This window comes from Mustelus asterias, chromosome 29 (genome assembly GCF_964213995.1).
Source record: "Mustelus asterias chromosome 29, sMusAst1.hap1.1, whole genome shotgun sequence".
Classification (NCBI taxonomy): domain Eukaryota; kingdom Metazoa; phylum Chordata; class Chondrichthyes; order Carcharhiniformes; family Triakidae; genus Mustelus; species Mustelus asterias.
In genome coordinates, this window is record NC_135829.1 from 18,099,535 (window position 1) to 18,126,703 (window position 27,169).

A 27,169-nucleotide genomic window follows, 5' to 3' on the forward strand; every position below is an offset into this window, starting at 1 on the left:
TTCCCCTTGGTTAAATAACCAGGGGTGCATAGATTGAAGGAAGAAGCAAGAGATTTGGAGGGGATTTGAGGAAAAACTTTTTCACCCAGAGGGTAGTAGAAATCTGGAATTCAGTGCTTGAAAGAGTTGTAGAGAAAGGAACCCTCAACATGTAAGAAGCATTTAGATGCTCACTTGAAACATCATGGCATGCAAGGCTACGAAACAAATGCTGGAAAATGGGATGAGAATTGCACAGACACAATGGGCCAAATGGCCTCTTTCTGTACTTTCAAACCTATGACCCTATTGTTACGTCTTTTAAAACCAAAGGTATTTTTCAGGTTCAAATTTTAAAAAGTTGCACTGCTCCACTCTTAGCTTTTCAAAAATAGCACCTTGCATTTAACCTCCCTGATTGTTATGGAATTCCTGCACTTGCAGATTAGAATGTTAAATGTGGTACTTATTGGCATAGTCACCCTTTTAGCAACTTGATAGCAATTGATGACTGCCAATTGCATTGCCTGAAATTAACAATCCTATTTGGGAGTTTTAAAAAATATCTGATTTTAATTTTGCATTTATTTGGTTTATCTTTCTTTTAATTTAATCTTTCCTTCTTGGTCAGTTGCCCTTTCTATATTTGTTTGGCATTGAATTACCCCACTTTAATCGCCTTCCTTGGTGCTCTCTGTTTTCTTCTCAATCGTTTAGAACAAAGAACAAAGAAAATTACAGCACAGGAACAGGCTCTTCGGCCCTCCAAACTTGCACCAACCATGCTGCCCGACTGAGCTAAAACCCCCTACCCTTCCAGGGACCATATCTCTCTATTCCCATCCTATTCATGTATTTGTCCAGATGCCCGTTAAAACTCACTATTGTATCTGCTTCCACTATCTCCCCCGGCAGCGCGTTCCAGGCACCCACCATCCTTTGTGTAAAAAACTTGCCTCGTACATCTCCTTTAAACCTTGCCCCTCGCACCTTAAACCTATGCCCCCTAATAATTGACTCTTCCACCCTGGGAAAAAGCTTCTGACTATCCACTCTGTCCATGCCCCTCATAATCTTGTAGACTTCTATCAGGTCGTCCCTCAACCTCCGTCGTTCCAGTGAGAACAAACCAAGTTTCTCCAACCTCTCCCCATAGCTAATGCCCTCCATGCCAGGCAACAACCTGGTAAATCCTTTTTGTACCCTCTCCAAAGCCTCCACAACCTTCTGGTACTGTGGCGATCAGAATTGAACACTATATTCCAAGTGCGGCCTAACTAAGGTTCTATAAAGCTGTAACATGACTTGCCAATTTTTAAACTCAGTGCCCCGGCCGATGAAGGCAAGCATGCCATATGCCTTCTTGACTACCTTCTCCACCTGCGTTGCCACTTTCAGTGACCTGTGTACCTGTACACCCAGATTCCTCTGCTTATCAATACTCTTAAGGGTTCTGCCATTTACTGAATATTTCCTATCTTTATTAGACCTTCCAAAATGCATTACCTCACATTTGTCCGGATTAAATTCCATCTGCCATCTCTCCACCCAAGCCTCCAACCGATCTATATCCTGCTGTATACTCTGGTGGTCCTCAGCAGTATCCGCAAACCCACCAACCTTTGTGTCATCCGCAAACTTACTAATCAAACCAGTTACATTTTCTTCCAAACCACTTAGATACATATTACGAACAGTAAAGGTCCTAGCACTGATCCCTGAGGAACGCCACTTATCACAGCCCTCCATTCAGAAACACACCCTTCCACTGCTACCCTCTGTCTTCTATGACCAAGCCAGTTCTGTATCCACCTTGCCAGCTCACCTCTGATCCCACGTGACTTCACCTTCTGCACCAGTCTGCCATGAGGGACCTTGTCAAAGGCCTTACTGAAATCCATGTCGACAACATCCACTACCCTACCCTCATCAATCATCTTCATCACTTCCTCAAAAAACTCGATCAAGTTCGTGAGACATGACCTCCCTTTCACAAAACCATGTTGCCTCTCGCTAATATGTCCATTTATTTCCAAGTGGGAATAAATCTTGTCTCGAAGAATTCTCTCCAATAATTTCCCTACCACTGACGTAAGGCTCACTGGCCTGTAATTACCTGGATTATTCTTGCTACCCTTCTTAAACAAAGGAACAACATTGGTTATTTTAATTTTATTTAATTTTTAATTTTATAGGCACTGTCTGTCCTATTGTCTACCCAAGTCCTAGATGCCCTGTTTCCTTTTTTATGCTATTATCAGCTTGCACTCACAGCAACTTTGTGGGAAAAGAAACTTTAAAACTTAAATGGGAAATTGGAAGTCTGAGGCATAATTAATTGACAAAAGAACCAGAGACAACTTGAGAAAAATTGAAAAAATATTTGAAGGGGACAAGTAGGGTGGTGCGATTAATTGGATATCTCTCTTGAGTACAAGCACAATGGGCTAAAATTACCTCCTTTAGTGCATTATCATTCAATGATTTATGTTACAAGATGTCCTGCTCCGGCAAAATCTGGTTCATTCATCCAGTTACTATGGACTATGGGACAGAATCATCCCAGAAATCGGCAAAGTCCGATTTCTGTTGGGTAAAATGGCGTTTGATCTGCCAACGTCAGTGGTGCTTTTTAATCATAGAATAGAATCATGGAATCCCTACTGTGCAGAAGGAGGCCATTCAGCACATTGAGCCTGCACTGACAACAATCCCACCCAGGCCCTAACCCCATAACCCCACGTACCTACCCTGCTAATCCCACTGTCACTATGGGGCAATTCAGCACCTAACCTGCACATCTTTAGATAAAGCTTTTTCCTCTTTATTGAGTGGCATTTCATTAAAACAATGCAAGGGCAAGGGCACAGGTTTCTCGTTGGATCGCCAGTGGGCAGTTTCTGATTCGTCCATCTTGTCGTGACCTCAGAACTTCAGTGAACCGGATGCCACATTTAAGGGTCACCCTACATAAAGCTAGCATTCCTCAAGGAATAAGAAACCGCTGGGAACTGATGGCTGCCAAAGTTCAGAAACATATTGTTCCTAAATTTATCAATGTTTCTCTCAAATACCTGTTCGACACATTGGAGGTCCGCCGAGATACCCTCTACCCCTTCTCTAGACAAAGGTCAGCAAGCAAGGTGACAAATCCAGCAAGGGAGGCAGTGGCAGTAGTGGTCAGCATCAACACATATCTTTGGAGGAATGAGAGGAGCAGAGGCAGGCCTCAGTGTCAATTCTTGAAGGAATAGAGTTTCTTCTGAGGGTGTCTGGTGTGAGAGTCAAATGGAGGCCTCGCCCATGAACATGAGATAAGAAATGCGAGTATGAGTAGGCCATTCAGCCCTTGGGGCCCACTCCGCCATTCTGTGAAACTATGACTGAGCTACTACTTCAGTGCCATTTTACTGCACTTCCCCCTTATCCCTTGATCATTTAAATATGTAGAAATCTATCAATCTCAGCCTTGAGCATATTCAATTACTGAGCCTCCACTTCTTTCCGGTCAGAGATTTCCAAAGATTTGCCACTCAGTGGAGAAATTCCTCCTCATTTCAGTCCTACATGGCCTGTCCTTATTCTGAGACTGTATCCCTTGGCTCGAGACAGCCTAGCCAGGAGAAACATTTTCCTGTATCTAGCCTGTTGAGCCCAATAAGAATTATTCATGTTTGAATGTATTCACTTTTCAATCTTCTAAATTCCAGGGAATAAAGGCCCAAACTATTTAATATTTCCTCATTGGACAGTTCCTCCTTTCCAGGAATTAAATTAGTGAACCTGGCAAGTCTATCTTTCTTTTGGTGAGGAAACCAAAATTACACACACTACTCCAGGTGAGGTCTCACTAAGCTTTATTCCTCTGCTCAAGTCCTTTTGTAATAAAGGCCAACATACATTTGTTGTCTTAATTGCTATATTGTAGTTGGTCGGATCTCAAACAATGACGAGACAGAGTACAGGAATGAGATAGAGAATCTGGTGAACTGGTGCGGCAACAATAATCTCTCCCTCAATGTCAACGAACGAAGGAGATTGTCATCGACTTCAGGAAGTGTAAAGGAGAACATGCCCCTGTCGACATCAACGGGGACGAAGTAGAAAGGGTCGAGAGCTTCAAGTTTTTAAGAGTCCAGATCACCAACAATCTGTCCTGGTCCCCCCATGCCGACACTATAGTTAAGAAAGCCCACAAACGCCTCTACTTTCTCAGAAGACAAAGGAAATTTGGCATTGTCAGCTACGACTCTCACCAACTTTTACAGATGCACCATAGAAAGCATTCATTCTGGTTGTGTCATAGCTTGGTATGGCTCTTGCTCTGCCCAAGACTGCAAGGAACTGCAGAAGGTCGTGAATGTAGCCCAGTCCATCACGCAAACCAGCCTCCAATCCATTGACTCTGTCTACACCTCCTGCTGCCTCGGTAAAGCAGCCAGCATAATTAAGGACCCCACGCACCCCGGACATACTCTCTTCCAGCTTCTTCTATCGGGAAAAAGATACAAAAATCTGAGGTCACCTACCAACCGACTCAAGAACAGCTTCTTCCCTGCTGCCATCAAACTTTTGAATGGACTTACCTGATCTTTCTCTACATCCTAGCTATGACTGTAACACATTCTGTACCCTCCTTTCCTTCTCTATGAACGGGATGTTTTGTTTGTATAGTGCGCAAGAAACTATACTTTTCACTGTATGTTAATACGTGACAATAATAAATCAAATCAAATCAGTATGTTAGCTTTCAGTGACTCATGACACTTAGGTCTGTTTGAAATTCAACACATTCCTAGCCTATTGCCATTTAAAAAATACTCTATAGTTCTGTTTTTCTTACCAAAGTGGAACCTTACATTTCTCCACATTGTATTCCATCTGCCAAATGTTTGCCCATTCACTTAGCCTGTCCAAATCCCCTTGAAGCATCTTTGCATCGTCCTCACAACTCACACTTCCACCAAGTTTTGTGTCATCTACAAACTTAGAAATGTTATCTTTAATCCCCACATCCAAAACATTGATATAGATTGTGAGTTACTGAGGCCCACACACTGATCCTTGCAGTACTCCACTAGTCACAGCCTGCCAACCTAAAAATTACCCATTTGTTCCACTCTCTTTGCTTTCTGTTAACCAGTTCTCCATACCAAGATATTCCCCCCAATTCCATGTGCTCTAAATTGTTTAGTAACCTGCTGTGTGGGACCTTATCTTTCTGAAAATCTACATATACCACATCCACCGGTTCCCCGTACCGGTTCGACTTGTTGTAGCCTCAAAAAACTCCCGACAGCTTTGTTAAACATCCCTTTCGTAAGTCTTTTATGACTCAGCCCAATCCTAGCATTATTTTCTAAGCACAGAATTCTCCCATTGTGAGACTAAGTGCGATGGTGGACGGCTCTGGTGGCTATCCCACTGAACAGAATAGCCCAATTCTGCACCTGATTCTGTACTTGGAAGCTCATTAATGAAACATAAGCAAGTTCCCCGCTGGCTCTCCTGATGGACCAACAGCTGATTTGTCTGGCCGCCCTCAGCTGACTGGTTCAAAGGTTGGGGTGCCATATTTAAATAAAGTCCAGCACACTCATAGCACTCTTTCTAACTTATCTGTCTTCACCAGGATATCAGTAACCCGGAGGAAAAAACATAGCAGCCTGAAAAAAAAGATCTGTTCCTTAATTCAACCACCCTCCCCTGAGCCCATCACCTGTAAGGTGCCCATACCCCACTCTATGCAGTACATCTGGTGTTTTCGTGTATCCCCTTTCCAATAAATTATCTTGTATCATTTTGATCTGCTTGTGAGCTTTTTAAAACAGCCTTTTTGGGGTCCAGATTCCTTCCCCTAGGTTTTCCCTCTGCCTTCCATTGTTCATCCTCTCATCCACCTCCTTGATCCTCTGCATGCCATTGTGAGTCCTTGCCCCCCTCCCTCCACCCCCTCCTTCCACATTGCCCACCTTGCCTTTGTTCAGACACCACACCACCGCCCCCTTCCCCTACTTCCCTTGGCCTTACCTTGCATTCCACCCACGGTTAAACTTCAGACTTTTGTTGAGGTGACAGCATGAGTCCTGCAGCACAGTCGTGTCCAGATAAACACTGCTGTGTGGCACCACGGACAAGAAAACTCCTGTAGTCCCCAACGTCAGATGCACTACTAATCAGAATTGATAATACAGGAAGGTGCAAGGGCACAGCAGCATGAAGTCTGACTCAGCATAGAGATAGAGGGAGGAACCAATATCTCCTGACAAAGTGATTACAGCACAGCATTTTGGCAGAAAGTTGTTGCACTCACCCCAAAAGTCTCTGATGACTGAAGACTGCCTTGTGCACATCACTCATTAGCAATTGGGTTTGATGCCAACGTAATTTCCTGCTGGCGAGACGCAAGATTGAAAGGCCTGATGGGATTTTGGCGGCCAGCTATTTTAATGAGCATTCATGAGATCCAAATAGTGTTTGCACGTATATAGTGCACAAAAGACAAAGGCATTTCACCAAACATCTGTGAATTATCTGAGAATGTTTTTCAAGTTAAAGGTTCTATTGTGATATGTAAGATGTACCTTTAAGAAGCTGCATAGTGGCATCACAATGACATCGCTGTGTGTAAGGCTAGAAGCTGTGGATGTTGTGTACTGTGGTTTGCCTATCATGTAACCTCCCAGTCATATGTCCTCTGATATTGTAGAGAATCCAGATAGAAGCCATTTTCCCCACCATGTTGAACACAGATTAATACTTTTTATAGGACAGAGGTTGCAACAATAATTTCAGCTTTAACTTTCATGCTGAAGTAAAATCAGAGTATACTATGCTCTGGTCATTGTAATCTAAAATTGCTATTCATATTAAAGGATGAATATTTAATTATGCTTGCATGATATTTTGGTATTCAGATGTACACAGAAATGTTGTACAAATATAATAAAGCACATATATAATAGGATATACAAGCATATTAAATGTTCATGTAGCAACAGAGTATTCAAGAATAATATCCTTTTAATTTATAATTAAAAGGCACAGCCTCTATGTTAGATGTGCAATATTGCCTGTGATCCCTGCTGCAGCTGTCTGTGAGTCTGTATCAGCAAGACTTCATGTATACCTTATGAATCAGGCATTTGGTCAAGTAATCAGCCCATGGAATTATTAGGACCCAGGCTAGATCAAGGCCTGTGCAGAACTGTTTTTTTAAATTTAATTCAAGGGATATGGGCTTCACTGGCTAGGCCAGCATTTATTGCCCATCCCTAATTGCCCTCAAGATGCTGGTGATGAGCTACCTTGTTGAACCACTGCAGTCCATACAATTCTTGCTACTAATAAACTTGTAATTGTGTTCAGCCAGAACCCCCATCTTTCACAATATCTTGCTTAGCATAGATAGCACAGAAACAGGTCCTTTGAGATCTGCATCAAAATCTATATGTATGGTGGCAGCAAACCAGAAGAGACCATAATTTATTCTCTATATAAAATTATGAAAGGTGCTCTATTGGTAATATGTTTATATGTTAGCTGAAAATAAAGAGATAATTAAGTCACTATAAAGTCCAATCAATCGAGAGTTTTTTGCTTTATTTGTGTTTTATCTAAATATAATGACCATCATTATATCTGTTCACTTTCAGATGATCATCTTAAATTATGCATTGATGTTTCTTGGACTGATGGTGGACCTAGACCCAGGCCTGATGGTAGACCCAGACCCAGGCCTGATGTTGGACCAGGACCCAGGCCTGATGTTGGACCAGGACCCAGGCCTGATGTTGGACCAGGACCCAGGCCTGATGTTAGACCAGGACCCAGGCCTGATGTTAGACCAGGACCCAGGCCTGATGTTTGGCCTAATGGACTTCGTAAGATGACATTACCCTTATTATCAGTACTTGTTTAAATATTTCTTAACTATCTCTATTACTTCATTATGAATTTTTCACTATTTCTTTTCTAGGACCTTTAAATGTAACTGATCCCTGCCAGATTTACGGAAACCTCTGTTTTAATGGTCGTTGCATACCACTTCCTGGGCCTAGTTATCGCTGCGAGTGTTATATGGGTTATAAACTTGATGGAAGAGGCGAATGTGTTGGTATGATTCAAATCACTGTGTTGGAGTATGTAATGTTGATCCCAGTATGATGTCAGGATGGGTTTATTATTCTCAATATTGAGCTTTCAAATCATCTAAGAAGCATTTGGGAAGAATAATGGGCAGTTTTGAATGGCAATTTTGGATGGGCGTTAAATGCTGGCCTGCCAGCAACTCCCACATCTCGTAAATGAATAACAAAAGAGGAGAAAGAGTGCACCATCTTCCTGTGTGGATGAGAAACAAGGAGCTGAATGGCTTTTTGCATCAGTCTCTATGTTGTAGTATCTCTCACTGACCTTCTACCTTTAACTTCATATTGTCATATTTTTGAAAATTATTCTCTTGTTTGGACCCGTGATCCCTTATCCCACTGCCATAGTTTAAGTCTAAAAGTAGTGTTCTAAAGGGCTTCCTATATTGTTGTTTACTTAATTTACACCTGTGATTCTTTGTTGCAACTTTTGTTGCAACATTTAAGGATGAAAAACCAAAGATTGCCTAGCGTTTGGGATTGGTTTCAAGCCACCTTTCTGCACCACATTAGTGGTGTTGAATCCCTCCCCTTATGTGTTGGATACTAGATGTATGATTTCATGTCCATTGTGTGTTTTAACTTCCTCCAAATGGTTTTGGCAATGTAAATCAACATCATCTTGCTTGCTGAATGGTGGTCTTGAGTGTTTGAATATAATAAGCAGGTACTAATGATTGCTGTCAAAATAACAGCAAAGCAAAACCAAAAGTGCGCAGGTTAGGAGGATTGGCCATGCTAAATTGTGCCTTCATGTCCAAAGATGTGTAGGTTAGGGAGATTAACAGGATCAATGTGTGGGGTTACGGGGATAGGGCTGGGCCTGGGTAAGAGGCTTTCTCAGAGAATCGGTGCAGACTCATTGGGCCAAATAGCCTCCTCCTGCACTGTAGGGATTCTATGAATATGATGATTGAGTATGTTTACATTACAAGCAGTATAATGTCAATGTTTCTGCCATAGTTGGTATTTTAAATGTTTCTTTTTTGATATAGACAAAAATATCAAAATTAGTTATAAAGTTAAAGTAACTATATATAACTGTGCTGTGTATTACATTTTTAAATGTCCTCCTCTCGGAGCAGTCATTTTAATATCTAAACATGTATGTCTGTTTAATTGTGATATTTTCCTTCAAACAGATGTGGAGGAATGTGTAAGCAACCCCTGTATGCATGGAAAATGTGAGAACACGCAAGGTTCTTACTTTTGCCGTTGTCTTCCTGGTTTTCAGAGCACTTCTACCAAAATTACTTGTGTGGGTATGTTATCAGTACTCCATTTTGCTTTCAATACTTAAAAGTTGGAACAATGTTTTAATTTTGAAAAAAGTTGTTGCTTTCCAATACTTTGTTTAGGTGCCCATTATTACATAGAATTTACAACACACAAATAGGTGTAGCTGGTGTCTCCTGATGCTTATGCTCCAATCGAGCTGCTTCCCAGCTTACTTCATCTGACCCCATCAGCATACACTTCTATTCCTTTCTCCCTCATATTTATCTAGCTTCGCCTTAAATACATTTATACTATTTGCTCACCTACTGCATGTTCTAAATTCTAATCGTGATTTTTTTTAAAAATGTCCTGAATTCCTTTTTGGATTTATTCTGGGCTATCTTATATTTTTGATTTCTAGTTTAGGACTCTTCCACAAATAGAAATATTGCTACATCTATCCTAAAATTAGGTCATCCCCTTAGCCTTGTCTTTTGCCTTCTCTTTTCCAGAGGAAAGACATGCCCAGCCTGTTCATTCTTTCCAGATAGTTATAACTGCTCAGCTCTGTTTCATTCTATTCATTAGTATCTTCAATCAAACTTCATCCCTCATTTATAAAACTCAGTCTGAGATTTACATCATAATTTAACTGTTTTGCTATGTATGACCATGGTTGGATTGTGATTTCATTATCTACTATTACAAAATATCTAATTCAGAGAAAACTGCTTCAAACAATGAAGGGTGAAGGAAGGCATAAAGGATTACTTTGAGGGAGGTTTACTGGGAGATCAGTAGACTGGTTTCTGAGTGCAAAGCTTTTTTTGATGCACCTTTTTATGTTTTTTAAGAAGTTATCATTTTGAGGATAAGGGTAAGAGAGTGGATGTTACATATATAGGTTTTATAAAGATATTTAACCTTGTCCCACGTTAATGCTCTCTGCTTAAATTTTATAGCCATAGGTAGGATTGAATTGAATCCAGGAATGGTTAGTTGACAGAAAGCAAATAATCGCGAATAGACTAACCTCCATTTTGAATTGTTTATTGATTAAGTGATCGAATTGATGTGTGGTCTATTTATAAAACATAGAAACAACAGCACAGAAGTAGACCATTCAGCTCATCACACCTATGCTGGTTCTTTGAAAGGAAGTTATAGAATCCCTACAGAATTATAGAATCCCTACAGAATCTTAGAATCCCTACGATGCAGAAGGCGGCCATTTGGCCCATTGAGTCTGCACCAACTTTCCGACAGAGCATCCCACAGGCCCTATCCTTGTAGCTCCACACATTTGCCCCGCTAATTCCCCCTAACCTACACATCTTGGGGCACTAAGGGACAATTCAGCATGGCGAGAGGAAACCCACGCAGACACGGGGAGAACATGCAAACTCCACACAGACGGCCACCCAAGACTGGAGTTGAACCCGGCTCCCTGGTGCTGTGAGGTAGCAGTGCTAACCACTGTGGCACTGTGCTGCCCTTCTAGTTCCATATCCTTGTTTTATACCCATCTATAAAGATCCTCATCCTTAAACACCTGTCCAAATCCCTTTTAAAACTAGTTACAGAAACAACTTCTACCACCTTTTCAAGTGAAGCATTCCAGATCATAGAATCCCTCCAGTGCTGAAGGGGGCCTCTCTGAAAGAGCATCTCACCCAGGCTGTATCCCCCTAGCCGTACATATTTACCCCACTAATCTCCCTAACTTACGCATCTTGAGACACCAAGGGATAATTTAGCATGATCAATCCACTTAACCTGCACATCCCAACATCTCTCTCATTAATATTTCACCTCATCTCCCCCCTCAATCTTTTGCCAATGATTTGAATCTATGACCTCCAGTTAATAACCCAATCAATAGAGGCAAAAGATTTTCTCTCTACTCTGGCAAAACCTCTTATCTTGAAAATCTCAATTAGGTTAACCCTCTCTGTTTCAAGGGGAACATTCCTAATTTTTCCAGCCTCTCCTCACCCCTTGTAACATAAAGGTAAACCTATTCTGTATGCTTTTGTTTCCTGAGGTGTGGTGCCCAGAATTGTCCATAATGCTCCAGCTGAGGCCTAACCAATGATTTATTAATTCCTGGTTATGATCTCACCATCAGTGACATCTAAAAATACTGGGTGGGATTCTCCCAAACAAATTCTGTGTCGAATTCGCCTAAAAACTGAAGCAAATCCTGCTGTTTTTTTTAGTGGGAGTCTAAAAATGAGTCTCCCACACTCTACACTGCTGAGTTCACTAGTGTGAATCATGGTAAAATTCAGTGGGTGGGGCCTATCCCCCCCTGGAGCGGCTGGCAGCGTAGCATTGAGCGGATCACTGCGCTTGCGCCAATCTGTCAGTGCTGAGATTGGCACATGCACAGTGGCCCCTGTCTGCTGGCCAGCCCAAGACCCCTCACCACTGGTTGTGTGATCCCCCTCTCCCTCCCCCACCTCAAACCGTGGTGCACCAAAAAAGTTTCTTTGTTGGTTAAAAAGAAAAAGGAAGCTTATGTTCGGATGAGACGTGAGCACTCGGGTAGTGCACTAGAAAGCTTTAGATTGGCTAACAGGGAGTTGAAGAGCGAGCTTAGAAGGGCTAAAAGGGGACATGAGAAGACTTTGGCGGATAGGGTTAAAGAGAATCCTAAGGCGTTCTATAGGTATGTCAAGAACAGAAGGTTGGTTAGGGCAAGTTTAGGGCCAGTTATAGATGGCAGAGGGAAGTTATGTGTGGAACCGGAGGAGATTGGTGAAGCATTGAACCAATATTTCTCTTCGGTGTTCACGCAAGGGGACATGAATATAGCTGAGGAGGACACTGGGTTGCAAGGGAGTAGAATAGACAGTATTACAGTTGATAAGGAGGATGTGCAGGATATTCTGGAGGGTCTGAAAATAGATAAATCCCCTGGTCCGGATGGGATTTATCCAAGGATTCTCTGGGAGGCAAGAGAAGTGATTGCAGAGCCTCTGGCTCTGATCTTCAGGTCGTCGTTGGCCTCTGGTATAGTACCAGAAGATTGGAGGTTAGCGAATGTTGTCCCATTGTTTAAGAAGGGGAACAGAGACTTCCCCGGGAATTATAGACCGGTGAGTCTCACTTCTGTTGTCGGCAAGATGTTGGAAAAAATTATAAGGGATAGGATTTATAGTTATTTGGAGAGTAATGAATTGATAGGTGATAGTCAGCATGGTTTTGTGGCAGGTAGGTCGTGCCTTACTAACCTTATTGAGTTTTTTGAGAAAGTGACCAAGGAGGTGGATGGGGGCAAGGCAGTGGACGTGGTATATATGGATTTTAGTAAGGCGTTTGATAAGGTTCACCATGGTAGGCTTCTGCAGAAAATGCAGATGTATGGGATTGGGGGTGATCTAGGAAATTGGATCAGGAATTGGCTAGCGGATAGGAAACAGAGGGTGGTGGTTGATAGTAAATATTCATCATGGAGTGCGGTTACAAGTGGTGTACCTCAGGGATCTGTTTTGGGGCCACTGCTGTTTGTAATATTTATTAATGATCTGGATGAGGGTATAGTTGGGTGGATTAGCAAATTTGCTGATGACACCAAAGTCGGTGGTGTGGTAGACAGTGAGGAAGGGTGTCGTAGTTTGCAGGAAGACTTAGACAGGTTGCAAAGTTGGGCCGAGAGGTGGCGGATGGAGTTTAATGCGGAGAAGTGTGAGGTAATTCACTTTGGTAGGAATAACAGATGTGTTGAGTATAGGGCTAACGGGAGGACTTTGAATAGTGTGGAGGAGCAGAGGGATCTAGGTGTATGTGTGCATAGATCCCTGAAAGTTGGGAATCAAGTAGATAAGGTTGTTAAGAAGGCATATGGTGTCTTGGCGTTTATTGGTAGGGGGATTGAATTTAGGAGTCGTAGCGTTATGTTGCAACTGTACACAACTCTGGTGCGGCCGCACTTGGAGTACTGTGTGCAGTTCTGGTCCCCACATTACAGGAAGGATGTGGAGGCTTTGGAGAGGGTGCAGAGGAGGTTTACCAGGATGTTGCCTGGTATGGAGGGGAGATCCTATGAGGAGAGGCTGAGGGATTTGGGATTGTTTTCGCTGGAAAGGCGGCGGCTAAGAGGGGATCTTATTGAAACATATAAGATGATTAGAGGTTTAGATAGGGTGGATAGTGATAGCCTTTTTCCTCTGATGGAGAAATCCAGCACGAGGGGGCATGGCTTTAAATTGAGGGGGGGTAGTTATAGAACCGATGTCAGGGGTAGGTTCTTTACCCAGAGGGTGGTGAGGGATTGGAATGCCCTGCCAGCATCAGTAGTAAATGCGCCTAGTTTGGGGGCGTTTAAGAGATCCGTAGATAGGTTCATGGACGAAAAGAAATTGGTTTAGGTTGGAGGGTCACAGTTTTTTTTTTAACTGGTCGGTGCAACATCGTGGGCCGAAGGGCCTGTTCTGCGCTGTAATGTTCTATGTTCTATGTTCTAAACATGGCCCAATCGATCGCTGGTCCCCAGGCATGTCCAGGCCAACTTCGATGACACCCCCCCCCGCCTCTCAAGATGGCCAGCCCTGATCACTGGCCTCTCTCACTCCCCCACCAATCTTGACTGCAGAGTGCAGCGGGACCTCCAACCCCACCGATTGCCTCAGAGGCCCAGCCCCCTTGGCACTGCCCTATGCCCAGTGGGCGGTGCCAAGATGCCCCTGGGCCTTGGCACTTTGCCTCTTGGACAGTGCCAGGGCCCCAGACTGGCACTGCCAAAAGGGCCCCCTGGTACCTGACCCTCTGGGGGGCCTCGATTGCCACCCCTTCACTCCAACGGGGTCGGGCCACCAGCTCCCTGATTTTCGGCGTGAACCTGTCGGCACTGGAAATCTGTTAGACTGTTTATTTGACATAGTACTGGATGAACAGAAATTTCCTCCAACTAAATATAGGGAGAATCCTCTGTCCCTCACCACAAACTTTGTTTCTGAACTACTGAGCCCTTCCTCTCCCTCACAACTATCTGAGGCTGTACCATACTGTTCTTAACCTCGGTGTGATATTTGATCCTAAGATGAGCTTTCATCATTGCCATAACTAAGACTTTCTATTTCTTTGGCACACCTGACTCTGCCCCTACCACAGTTTATCTGCCACTAAAACCCTCATCCATGTATTTGTTATCTCGAAAGCGGACTGTTCCAATGCACTCCTGGCTGACCACCCATGTTCATTCATCATTTAGCAAACTTGAGTTCTTCCAGAACTCTGCTGCCCGTATCAGTCACATCCAGTCTCATGTTGGGTATCCTACATTGATTCCTGATTAAATGTCAATGATAATTATCATTATTATCAAATCCCTTCATGCCCTCTCCTTTCTCCTTCAATCCACCTGTGCTCCTATAATTCCCCCTCCGACTTTAAAAGGGATGCTTTATTACTGGTGAATTTTGAACAGAGGGCTCTGACATTAATGCCAGAGTTGGGATAAATAAAAGGAAATACTGCAGATGCTGGAAATCTAAAATTAAAACAGAAAGTGATGGCAGTACTCGCAGGAGTGGCAGCATCTGTGGAGAGAAAAACAGAATTAACATTTTGCATTGAATGATTCTTCTTTGCAACTGATGGAAGGTAGAAATGTGATGGGCTTTACACAATTGAAAGGGGAAAGGAGGTGAAAGGTAAAATCTGGGATAGTTAGAGGGTAGGAGAGAATAAACAACAAAGGTGTCATGGAACAAAAGGCAAAGGATATTATGATCCTTGCAGTAAAGAAACAAAGCATTGTTCCCGAGTGGGTGTCAATGGCAGACTAAAAATAAGCTAGAATTTAGACCTGAACTATGATTAGTTATTGATCTAGAAATTCCTTTAGGCTATATTTAATGTGTATGAGGAAACAATCTCTGCCTGAGGATCTCAAAATTGGCTCACAGGACTCACCCGCAGACTGCTAGTGCTGTTACCCTCCACAGGTAACAAGTGACTTTGAGCCACCTTCCATGCCAGCAGGATTCTTAGGTGAGTCTTGAAGAGTGGTGTACCTGTAGATGTGGTGTACCTGAATTTTCAGAAGGCGTTGAATAAGGTGCCAGGTTAGAGATTACTGCACAAAGTAAAATGACATGGTTTGGAGGGCAACACATTGGCATAGACAAAGGATTGTTTGGCCAACAGGAAACAGAAGAGATAAATTAGTCTGTTTTGGGGTTTCAGTAATAAAGATTCTGACATCTGAAGCAAATCCTGGTTGTTGAACTTTACGAATGGTATATAGGCAGCTCAATGGAACAATGAGTAAACGCATAGGCAGCCTGAATGGAATGATTATTTTTCTGCTCAAAAAGCATTGTAGTTCTAAGTCAACAAATACTTAGTAATGGTATTAGATTATATTGTATTCATAATATTCATTTAGCAGTGATAGTTCAAATATTTTAAAATATTTCATTACATAATACTCCCACTGGCGGTACGATGGTTGAAATAACACATCAAATTGGGCAGTTGCTCAAAATTAATTATTTCAATTAATTAATAATAATTACTCATTATTTTAATATGGATTGTTTTTGTTGTTTTTCAGATATTGATGAATGTGTTCAGAATGGTCAGATCTGCAAACATGGTCGTTGTGTGAACACAGAAGGCAGTTTCCAATGTATTTGTAATGCTGGGTTTCAGCTGACACCAGATGGGAAAAATTGCATGGGTACGTAGCTCATATAGATGCAACAAAATCATACAAATAAAAAGTGAAGAGGTTTGCCATTTGAATTTTAATATTTATCTTTATTAATATTTATTGAGATTTTAAAGCTTGCCTTTTAAGCTATCTAGTAAATTAAGACATTTTTGCTTAATTATGTATTAAAAAGTTTGTCTTAAATTGTGATTATACTACAACATTGATCAATGGTTAGATGAAATGCAAATGCTCACTAAATGTTAATATTAATAATGCATGCAATTTATTACTGTAACCTGCAATTTCAGACCAGGATGAATGCTCCCAGAGAAACATGTGTATGAATGGAATGTGCATCAATGAAGATGGCAGCTTCAAGTGCATCTGTAAGCCTGGTTTTGAGTTAGCATCTAATGGACGTGTGTGCATTGGTAAGTTTTTAATACAAATTATCTGAACTCTATCTTTTTCCTTACCAGTTGTAAAGTACTCAAAGGGGCAAGCAGCCTATGGTCATCTGGGACTATGGCGATGTTACCGTTACCTATTATTGACCACAATGTCTAAGTATTCACCCTGTCTCCTCAGAGTGCTGTACAGCTGGTAGGTGGCATCCTTGACCCTGGCACTGGGAGATAACATACCACTCTGGATTCATGTCTGTGGCTGCAGAAACACCTGTTTGTCCTTTTAACTATAAAATCCCCTTCCACTATTGCTATTCTAATATTCTTTCTGCCCCCTTTTGCAGCTGAGCCATATGTGGTCCCATGATAAATCATTGTCACCAGTATTCAGAATAAAAAAAAGTTGGAAAGTGAGATACACTTAAGGGAGTCTTGACACCACCTGCTGGGGCCTCCTTGACTTTCTGACAGTCACTTATTCCCTCTCGGCCTGAGCTCCTTAAAGCTGCAGGGTGACCATGTTGTTATCCACAAAGCCTTCAGCCTTGCGGATGCACCATAGTGATACCAGCAACTGCTCAAGCTTTACCAAAGCTTGAACTCATCTAATTGGTGACAAATCCTGCACTTGTGGTTGTTTGGGACATGTTAAAGATCCTGGACGTGATCTTACCAAAAATTTGTAAGTCCCAAACAAGCGTGAAAATGGGAGAAATTTGTGCCTTTGTTTTGGGTGACTTAAAAATTGAATCTTACCTGACTCTGGCAAACAAATCTTGACCAACTTGAAATTTGCCAGCAAGGGGAGTGGGCAGTGCCTAAATCGTCTGAAAGCCGGCTGATAGCAGCAGAGGGCGCAGAAACCTGTCGCTGCCTCTGCTGCTATAGCCAGCCTCTGTGGCCCCATCCCCCCGCCCCACTGGCTACCGTGGGGCTCCACAGCCGATGGTGACCGCCCCGCACCCAGAACGATCAAACACCCCCCGGCCCGGCTGATCGCGCCGGATACACCATAGGATCTTCCAAATTTAAGGGCAAAGACATTCAGAAAGCCAAACCCAGAGCCTGCAAATTGGACTCCCTTCTTCCATCTTGAAATGACAGTTTGTGCTGTAGTGATCGACTTTGTGTTAAAGATTGCCTTGTGTGGTTCAGGAGGCCCACTCTAGTGTGGCAGTCTCTTACTCTTTTGCCGAGGAAGATAGTTCGATAAAAAAGTGCAGGAGCCAATAAGATGGATCACTCACATGGGGAAAAAAAACAATCCTGGACAGATTTAAATGGAAAAATCTCTGTTATCAAGCAATCTCAACATTTTAGGAGAACAGTCAGGTCCCTACAGGACACGTTTGTACACCGCAAAACTAGTGCCTTCAAGGACGTCAAAGACCTGTTTGCAAATGTATGTATTAAGTATATAATAAATAAATTTGCAATCAGATCTGCAAATCAAAATTTGGTTTAAAATCACATGAGACAATGCCAGCTAGACTCCTTTTTAATTCTTGTGTATTGAAGCAATGAAAAAAAATCATTAAATTTATTTCATGTCTAAAATATCTGAGCACAATGCAACTCCATACATGACATTGCCCTTAGGCAGATGAAGGGCGTATGTCAATTGTGGAAATTGATTCATGTATTAGTGCGAATACGATTTTAATTTTAAGTAGAAAAATTGTGAATTTTTTTAAGGGTCTCACTTGCAACTTCACTGCATGCTGGTGCGCAGAGCAAGTCTTTCTCTGTGATACCATCTGTTTACACTTCTATGGAGGGCAGTTAGGTAAATGAAACTTTCAAGCTTATGCTGATTTACAACAATATAGATAATGATTCTGAATTCAGCACTATTACATATGGTTGCGTGGTTTTCTCTGTATCTCCTACCAAATTCATTTTCAGAATTCAGTGACTAGATAATTGCTCATTTTGATTATTTAGTATTTATATCTAGAAAAATATAGGTCAGAAGTACTTTCTACTTCAAAGAAAAAAGTTACACTATAAGAAAATAGAACACTTAGAGGGCTTATAGCTTGTATTAAGAATGAGTTCTCAATTACAGGAAACTTTTAGTATTCAAGATACCATTAAATAACTTAGAAGATTTGCCCATAACCCAGATTCACCCAAGCTTATTTACAGGAAAGCATGTTTTCATGATTCACATTTTGCCACAATGAACGTATCTTCTGTTTTTCAACAGACATTGATGAGTGCCATACACCAGGAATTTGCATGAATGGGCGGTGTGTCAACACAGATGGCTCCTACAGATGTGAATGTCCTCCTGGCCTAGCTATTGGACTTGATGGGCGAGTCTGCGTTGGTAAGAGAATTGGTTGAAATATATGCAATGAGCAAACCTTTTCAAAGGAGCATAAACTACCTAAACATTCATTAAAAATATCTTGCTTTTTTCAAATCTGATTCGCATTAATAGAGAAGATTCTGAAATTTGATATTTTCCTGACAAACTAATAGGTTCTCCTGTGTTTACTGATGGAGCAAATCAGAGTGCAGGAAATTTCTGTCTGGGTCTGCGTCCCATTTTTGTCTGGTGAGACAATCAATTTGATTGTCACATTTCAGATAGAGGAGCAGCAGAGTTACTGACGGTGGCACATGATGTACAGCTCTCTCCAAGAAGCTCACAAAAGTATTGATATGAGGGTGAGGTTTTTCTGGTATTGGAGACTGTAGTTTTAAATGTGTTGGATAAAATAAAGCTTGTCCTGGATACTGTGTCATATAGGCCTCTAAGCATTGAGAGTGATATATTTGCATAGCCAGATAATGGAATCAAAGCAGAGAAGAGGGATGGATGGAGCATTTTCAAATTGGCAAGCTGTGACTAATGGAGTGCCGCAATGATCAGTGCAAGGCCCTCAGCTATTTACTTACAATCAATAGGGCGGCACGATAGCACAGTGGTCAGCACTGCTGCTTCACAGCTCCAGGGACCTGGGTTCGATTCCCGGCTTGGGTCACTGCCTGTGTGGAGTTTGCACATTCTCCTCGTGTCTGCGTGGGTTTCCTCCGGGTGCTCCGGTTTCCTCCCACAGTCCAAAGATGTGCGGGTTAGGTTGATTGGCCATGCTAAAATTGCCCTTAGTGTCCTGAGATGCGTAGGTTAGAAGGATTAATGGTTAAATATGTAGGAATATGGGGGTAGGGCCTGGGTGGGTGCAGACTCGATGGGCCGAATTGCTCTTTCTGTACTGTAGGGATTCTATGAACTTCTAATGATTTAGATGAAGATACAGTGAGTAATATTTCTAAATTTGCTGATGATAAAAAACCAAGTGAGAATGCAAGCTGCCAGGAGAACGCAAAGCGATATAGACTGGTTGAATGGACAACAAGGTGGCAAATTGAGAGTAATATGGGGAAGTGAGAGGTTGTTCACTTTGGTTGTAAGAAAAGTAAAACCTTGTTTAAAATTGTAAATTTTGATGTTCAGGGTGACTTGGTGCACTCATACAAGGAACGCAAATTTGGCATGCATATACTACAAGTAATTAGGAAAACAAATAGCATGACAACCTTTCCAAGGGGATTGGAGTACAAGAATAAAGAAGTCTTGCTACAGTAGTATGGAGCTTTGGTGAGACTTTTGGAATACTGTGGGAAATTGGCTGGCCTCCCAGCGGCCTCTTTCACGCGGCTGGAGGTGGTGCACCGGCGGTGGGATCTTCTGGTCACACTGGTGTGAATGGAATTTCCCATTGACTGCACCCCGCACCACTGGGAAACTTGGCGGGGGGTGTCTCATCGGTGGGACTAGAAAATCCTGCCTATGTGAACAGCTGGAGAATTCCGACCACTGTACAATTTTGGTCTCTAATTTGAAAGAATACACTTGAATTGAAGGAAGTGTAGTGAAAGCTCACTAGGTTGGATCCTGGGACATGGGAGAAGTCCTATGGTGAGAGGCTGAGTTCATTGTGTCTATATTCTCTGGAGTTTAGAAGACTGAGAGGTGAGTCCATTGAAACGTTCAAGTTTTGAAGAGGATTAATGGAGTAGACTCAGAGATCTATAATGAGGAGACAGTTTCAGGATAAGGGGCCAATCGTTAGGACCAAGATAAGGAGAAATATCTTCATTTTAAGGGTTCTGAATACTTGAAATTCTCTATCCCGAACAAGGGTTGTGGATATGTCATGATTGAATATAATTAAGATTTAGACAAGAATAATTTAGATCTTTAAGGGAATCGAGGAACTTAGGGAGCAGTTGGGATGATGGAGTTGAAGCCCAGAATCAGCCTTGATTATTTTGAATGGTAGGATAGGGTTCAGCAGGCCTTATGACTTTCTCCCACTCCTGCCTAATTATGGCATTAGATAAAGGAACTACAAATGGAAACGAACTGCTTACCTTGGCTGCACCAATGAGATTCTTAACCTTCCTGTACCACAAAGGCCACCCAGGTGCTGTGGCAGTCATTGCAATATCACCTCTAGGTACAGACTGCTGATGTCATGCCTGGTAGTTCTCCAGCCTCCTAAGCCCCAATTGTTCTTCCTGTACCATATGCCTATTATGAAAAGATCTAGATTAGACTCTCATAAATTGCTACTTGCTTCTTTGATCTGGTTGCTGTTCTTCTTGTCTTGCGATTACTTGCTTGCTCCACTGCTGCCATTGCTTTTCTAAGTAGCTGTAGTGTTTTTTTCTTACAAAGGCTCCACATCTGAAATATTAACTTACTGATGCAGACTGACATACTGAGTGATTCCCACAAATTTTATTTGCCTAATTTTCAGCATCTGCAGATTCTTGATCCATTTCCAACCTGCACCTACATGATGAACATTCATTCTTTGGGGCCTAACTGTCATTCCTACCAAGTTTCTATGTTTCCCCGTTTCCTCTCCCCACCACCACTACAATCACCCCAATGGTTCCAAGGCATTGCAGATTGTATCCCACATGTCATGTAAATTCTGTAAATCTAAACTATCTAATTCTGCAGTTTACAACATCGATAGCACCAGGACATTACTGAAAGCAGAAGTCCTGCCCTGTCTTACTTCTGGTAGCACCACAGTGGAATCTCAATTCCTAGGGCTCTTTGCATTGCCTCCATTAAGTTCCCTTTTTGTCTTAGCATCCCAAATTTATCTCTGGGCTTTCAAAACCATAACCTTTCCTGTTTCAATTTAACCATTCTTCCCTGAGCAGGTTTTTTTTTTGCCTTGCTTGCTTCATTTCACTTTCAAATCTTAATTTGTTTTATGGTCTTTCCTCACCGATAGTAATATATTACTTTTTAATGGTTATTTTGATCTCCAGATACTCATATGAGAAGCACCTGCTATGGTGGATACAAGAGAGGCCAGTGTGATCGACCATTACCAGGAGCTTTCACCAAATCTCACTGCTGCTGTGCCAATACTGATCACGCATTTGGAGAGCCTTGTCAACCTTGTCCAGCAATAAATTCTGGTGAGTACCTTGCCGGGTGAAACTGTTGAAAAAAAACCTGTTAATTTATTAAATTCATCAATAATTAGTAAGACAATGTAAACCTCTGAATATAATTTTAAAATTTCAAAGAAGAAGGAAAAAGCAACTGTAACATAAGTGATTTGCTAAGAAAATTGTTATTAACAATTATTTATTTCTCAAGTCGTTATACATTTACATTTTAAAACAAAAAAGGCAAATTTCTACAGTGTTCTTTCAGCTTTGCTAGTTGGGTGTTTTCAAGCCTAAACTAAAGCAAATAGAAAAACTTAATTTAGACAATTGATAGCAATATGTGGGGATCAGCATGAATCTTAGTATAAATGTACAAACCAGTTTATAAAAAAAAGATTTTATGATAAGTCCTTGACAAAATAGGCTTCAGGGAGCAAAAATAATGCATAGTTTTAGTGAGTTGCTCAAGCTGATCAACCATAGTATAAACATTTAATGTTGTAAAACCACGTTCAGTGGTAATCTTTATTATCTACTGGCATTATCTCATGGGTCCTTTTGTTGGCTGTCAAATCCATTTTCCAGTGAGAAGGAAGGTGTCAAATCCATGGTACTTACATCTCCATTCAGTTCCTCATAGTGGTGGTGCTGCTTCCTGCATAAATCCTTTAATTCTATAACAGTAGATAATCTACACTCATCATCCAGGTTAAAGAGTACATACTCAAGAAATGAAAAGACACATCTTGTAAAGAAACTTCCACTTTTGTATTATGACTTCAGGAGAAAAGGATGTACTGACATCCTCTTGCTCATCTCCTGGCTTTTATTCCCACTGGTAACATTCTTCCAAGGTTAAGTAAAAGGAGAGCAGTCAAACCTGGCAAGCTCCACAAAATTAATAGTTATATTCTGGTGGTGCTTTTTTTCGTAACAGGGGCTTTGCAATATTATTAATACATTGTACAAATTGAAGATCAATTAAAGAGTTGTATTGAATGTGAAAAAATGATAATTATATTGCTTCCTTTTGAATGCATTGTTTATGTTTAATTATATCAGAAATCATTGGCTATCCTTTAAAAAAAGCTTTTTGGATGTTTGTAGTGTTGCGTTGATGTGGCTACTTTTTTCACCTGCAACTAAATTTCTTTTATGGTGCATGCCACATTCATATGTGCTGTTTTAAATAAAATATAATTCAAATAAGTTTAGCTAAACAACACAGACATTTTGATACAGGTTTGTTCAGCAGAATGCTGAAATGAGCATACAGAAGAGCTGTGGATCCTAGATGAAATCTCTCAGACCACGGGTTTTATCACTTCCTTTGTCTTTGTTGCCAGCTTCACTATGCCTGCTCTCAGCTCATTTCACAGCAAGAAAGGAAGTGTTGCAAGAAAGTTTATAATCCTTGGAAATTTTAGTGGAAATTAAGACTAAGTAAAACTGACTTGGGCTCAACCTGCCAGCATTGCCTCACCATCTACAGTACTTCCATTCTCATTGAGGCGTTGATGCCAGTTGTTAACAGAATCAATGGAAGGGAAGTGAGGATTGGGTAGGGGAAATTGAGTTTGGAATGGAGCAGGCAAAGGAACAGGAGGAGGCTTTTGACAGAGGGAAATGAGAAATCTGAGCTATTCAGCAAGTCAGTGACTACCTTAGAACATAGGGACTGATTTTTCTTTCTATGCACTGACAAGTGCAACATAGTAGAGATGCACTGCATCCAAGAGGGAAGAGTGTCAAAAGCGCATTCTTAGTGCAAACGCACCCAGGCAACAATTTGTACAGGTGGCATCAAGGCTGGAGCTAAGAATTGGATGTTTCCCAGGCGCAATAAAGAAGAAAATTTATTCTTTAATGTGCATGACTGAGATTTTTATCAGGATATCTGAAACATAAAAGAAAAATGGGAAACTGAGACATGGTGCTGAATTTGGCCAAAAACTTTAGGCACCGAAAAGGTGACTAATGTGCAGACTTAAGCTGAAACACTAGCTTAACTCTCATTTAGCCCAAGAGACGATCTTGGTAAAAGAGTTGAAGACTGTGCTCGGTGCCTCACAGAACTGAGGATGATATAAACATGATGGAATTTATGTCATTGGAAGGGGGAAGAACAAGAGGGTAGGTCAGGGATAGAGTATTGGGTGGTAAAGATTAAATTACACAAATGTCACAGAAAAAAAGGCTAAAGGAATTATAATGTTTGTAGCAAAAATACAAAACGATTGTTCAGAATGAATGCTAGTGGCAGAATAATGAATACCTCTGTCCAAAAACAAGATTCATCCAGCATATGGCAAAAAAACCAGAATTAAACTGGGGGATAGAGGTATACCGCAAAATTGTTTAACTCAATGTTGAGTCCAAAACGCTGTAAAATGTCTAATTAAAAGTGAGGTGCTGTTCCTAAAGCTTGTGTTAAGCTTCACTGGAAAATCAGCAGGCTAAGGACATGAATGTGACCAGGAGAATAAGGTGATGAATTAAAATGGCAAGCAACTGGAAGCTCAGAGCCCCGAGGTTCCAGGCAATGATCATTGGCCAGAAACTGAACTGAATCAGCCATATAAATACTGTGGGTACAAGAACAAGTCAGAGGCTGGAAACTCTGCAGTGAATAACTCACTTCTTGACTCCCCCAAACCTGTCCATGATCTACAAGGTACCAGTTAGGAGTCTGATGGAATACTCACCCCTCTCACTTGGTTGAGTGCAGCTCCAACAATACTCGAGCAAGTCCATACGATCTAAGACAAAGCAGCCCAAAGAAGCTCTGAAGAAGAGTCATACGGACTCCAAACTTGAACTCAGTTTTTCTCTCTCTACATATGTTGCCAGACCTGCTGGGTTTTCCAGCATTTTCTGTTTTTATTTCAGATTTCCAACATCCACGGTATTTTGCTTTTATTAAAACAGCCCTTTTAATACATACCCTATCTGTCACTCCGTTCCTGCCCATACTCCTGTCTTCAGTGATAGCTATTCCACTACAGCTGCAGCACTGAATCCCCGAAGCAATATCCTTTTAAAGCTAAATTCCTGGCTGCATTCCAGTCTTTTGAGACCTTGTACAGTTGTTCCCAAACAAGTCTCAACCTTATCAGGCCTTGTAGATTTCGCAATATCCAAATTGTTTAGCTCTTGGTGGTGTTTTCTCATCTGCCTTCAATCATATCTGTCAATTAAACTTAATCTTCCGATGCTTCAGATGACCACACCATAGAAGATTACTCAGCATCCTGGACTGTTGTTCAAGGGAGGTCACTGAACGCATTAAAGGGAGTCTTCTGATAAACAAAAGATGACTTATTTTAGTAGTCTAGCTTTAAAAAATGGAAAACAAAGATGTAATCTGAACACCAGCTGCATGGCCACTGAAAAACAAGGCCTAGAGAAACAGGTCACTACTGATTATTGATTAGAACCAGTGTCTGCCAAGTGTGAAAAAAATAGTGGATGCAGGTCTCAGGCCTACAGTAGTGACCATGAAATCATTGTTGATTGTTGTAAAACCTCAAATAGCTCACTAATGTTCTTTAGGGAAAGAAATCTGTTATCCTTGCCTACTTGTTGACTCCAAACCCACAGCAATGTGGTTGACTCTCTGAAATGGCCTAACAAGCTACCCAGTTGTATCAAACCACCTCAAAGTTTACAAAAATGAATGAAATTGGATGGATCATCAGGCATTGATGTAGGCATAGGGAACGACAGCAGCAAACCAGCCATGTCAACTCTGAAAATTCCTCCTGAGAAACATATGGGAGCTTGTACCAAAATCAGGAGAGCTGTCCCATACACCCATCAAGCAGCAGCCTGATATAGTAATACTAATAAAATCATACCTCACAATATCCCCCTCACCCTCCCAACCTCTCCACGTTGAGCTGATGTAACAGTACCTCTCATGTTGAGCACCATTTGGAGGAAGCACTGAGGGTAGATGGGGACTTCAGTGTCCATCACCAAGAGTGGCTTGGTAACACCACTACTGACCAAACTTGCCAAATCCAAAAAGACATAGCTGCTAGATTAGAACTGCAACAGGTGGTGAGGGAATCAACAAGAGGGAAAACCTACTTGATCCTGTCCTTACCAATTTACCTGCTGCAGATGTGTTTGTCCATGACACTATTGGTAGGAGTGACCACCGCACAGTCCTTGTGAAGACAAAGTTCCATCTTCACAGAAGGATACCCTGCATCGTGTTGTATAACACTACTATTGTTTACCATGCAAAATGGTAACTCAACAGGGCGTCAGTGAGGCACTGTGGGGCAACAGCAGCATTGTACTCAATCATAATCTGTAATGTCATGGCCCAGCATATCCCCCACTCTAACATTACCAGTAAGTTGGGTGATCAACCCCTGGATAGTGAAGAGTGCAGGAGGGCATGCCAGAAGCAGTCTAAAAATTGGATGATCTATCTCAGCCTGAGATCCCCAGAATCTCTCAAGAAACAGCTCAAAGCATTGGATACTGCAAAGGCTATGGGCTCTGAGCGCATTCCAGCAATAGTACTGAAAGTTTGTGCCCCAGAACTAGCTGCACCCCTAGCTAAGCTGTTCCAGTACATTTACAACACTGGCATCTACACAACAAAGTGTAAAACTGTCCCCAGATATGCCCTGTCCACAAAAAGTAGGACAAATCCAACTTGGTCAATTCATGCCCACTCTGTCTACTCTCGATCATCAGTTAACTGATGGAAGTTGTCATCGATAGTGCTATCAAGCGGTAATTCTTTAGTTACTGAACCAGTCCATGTCCTCATGCAGCAAGGCCTGTAAAACATTCAGGCTGGGCTGATAAGTGGCAAGTAACATTCACACCACACAAGTGTCAGGCAACAACGATTTCCAACAAGAGAGAATCTCTATTGCCCCTTGACATTCAAAGGCATTACCATTAATGAATCCCACACTACTAACAGTAGTTTGAGTTCCACCAGAGCCACTGAATTCCTGGCCTCATTACAGCCTTGGTTTAAACATGGACAAAAGAGCTGAACTGGAGGTGAGGTGAAAGTGACTGCACTTGACATCAAGGCTGCATTTGACTGAGTGTGGCATCAAGCAACACTAACCATACTAGAGTCAATGGAAATTGGGGGATAGCTCTCCAGTGGCTGAAGTCATACCTAGCACAAAGATTGCGGTTGTTAGAGGTCAGTCACCTTAGTCCCAGGACATCACTGCAGGAGTTCCTCAAGGTAGTTTTGAATTGAGGAAGTGAGGTCAGCTGAAGGGGATTCTGGGAGGTTGAGTCTTAGTATAAAAGGCAGTTACCTGGGGGTTCGACCT

General features: G+C 41.8%; 1 protein-coding gene across 1 annotated transcript in view; it reads left to right on the forward strand.

The window, feature by feature from the left end:
- The window catches only part of fbn1 (fibrillin 1), a 413,386-nt gene that overhangs the window by 185,029 nt on the left and 201,188 nt on the right, over window positions 1-27,169 (forward strand). Inside the window, exons 10-16 of the mRNA XM_078200149.1 lie at window positions 7,635-7,862; window positions 7,958-8,095; window positions 9,272-9,391; window positions 15,910-16,035; window positions 16,320-16,442; window positions 18,628-18,750; window positions 21,723-21,875. Coding sequence (XP_078056275.1) covers window positions 7,635-7,862; window positions 7,958-8,095; window positions 9,272-9,391; window positions 15,910-16,035; window positions 16,320-16,442; window positions 18,628-18,750; window positions 21,723-21,875 — 1,011 coding nt within the window. The remainder of the gene's footprint in view (window positions 1-7,634; window positions 7,863-7,957; window positions 8,096-9,271; window positions 9,392-15,909; window positions 16,036-16,319; window positions 16,443-18,627; window positions 18,751-21,722; window positions 21,876-27,169) is intronic.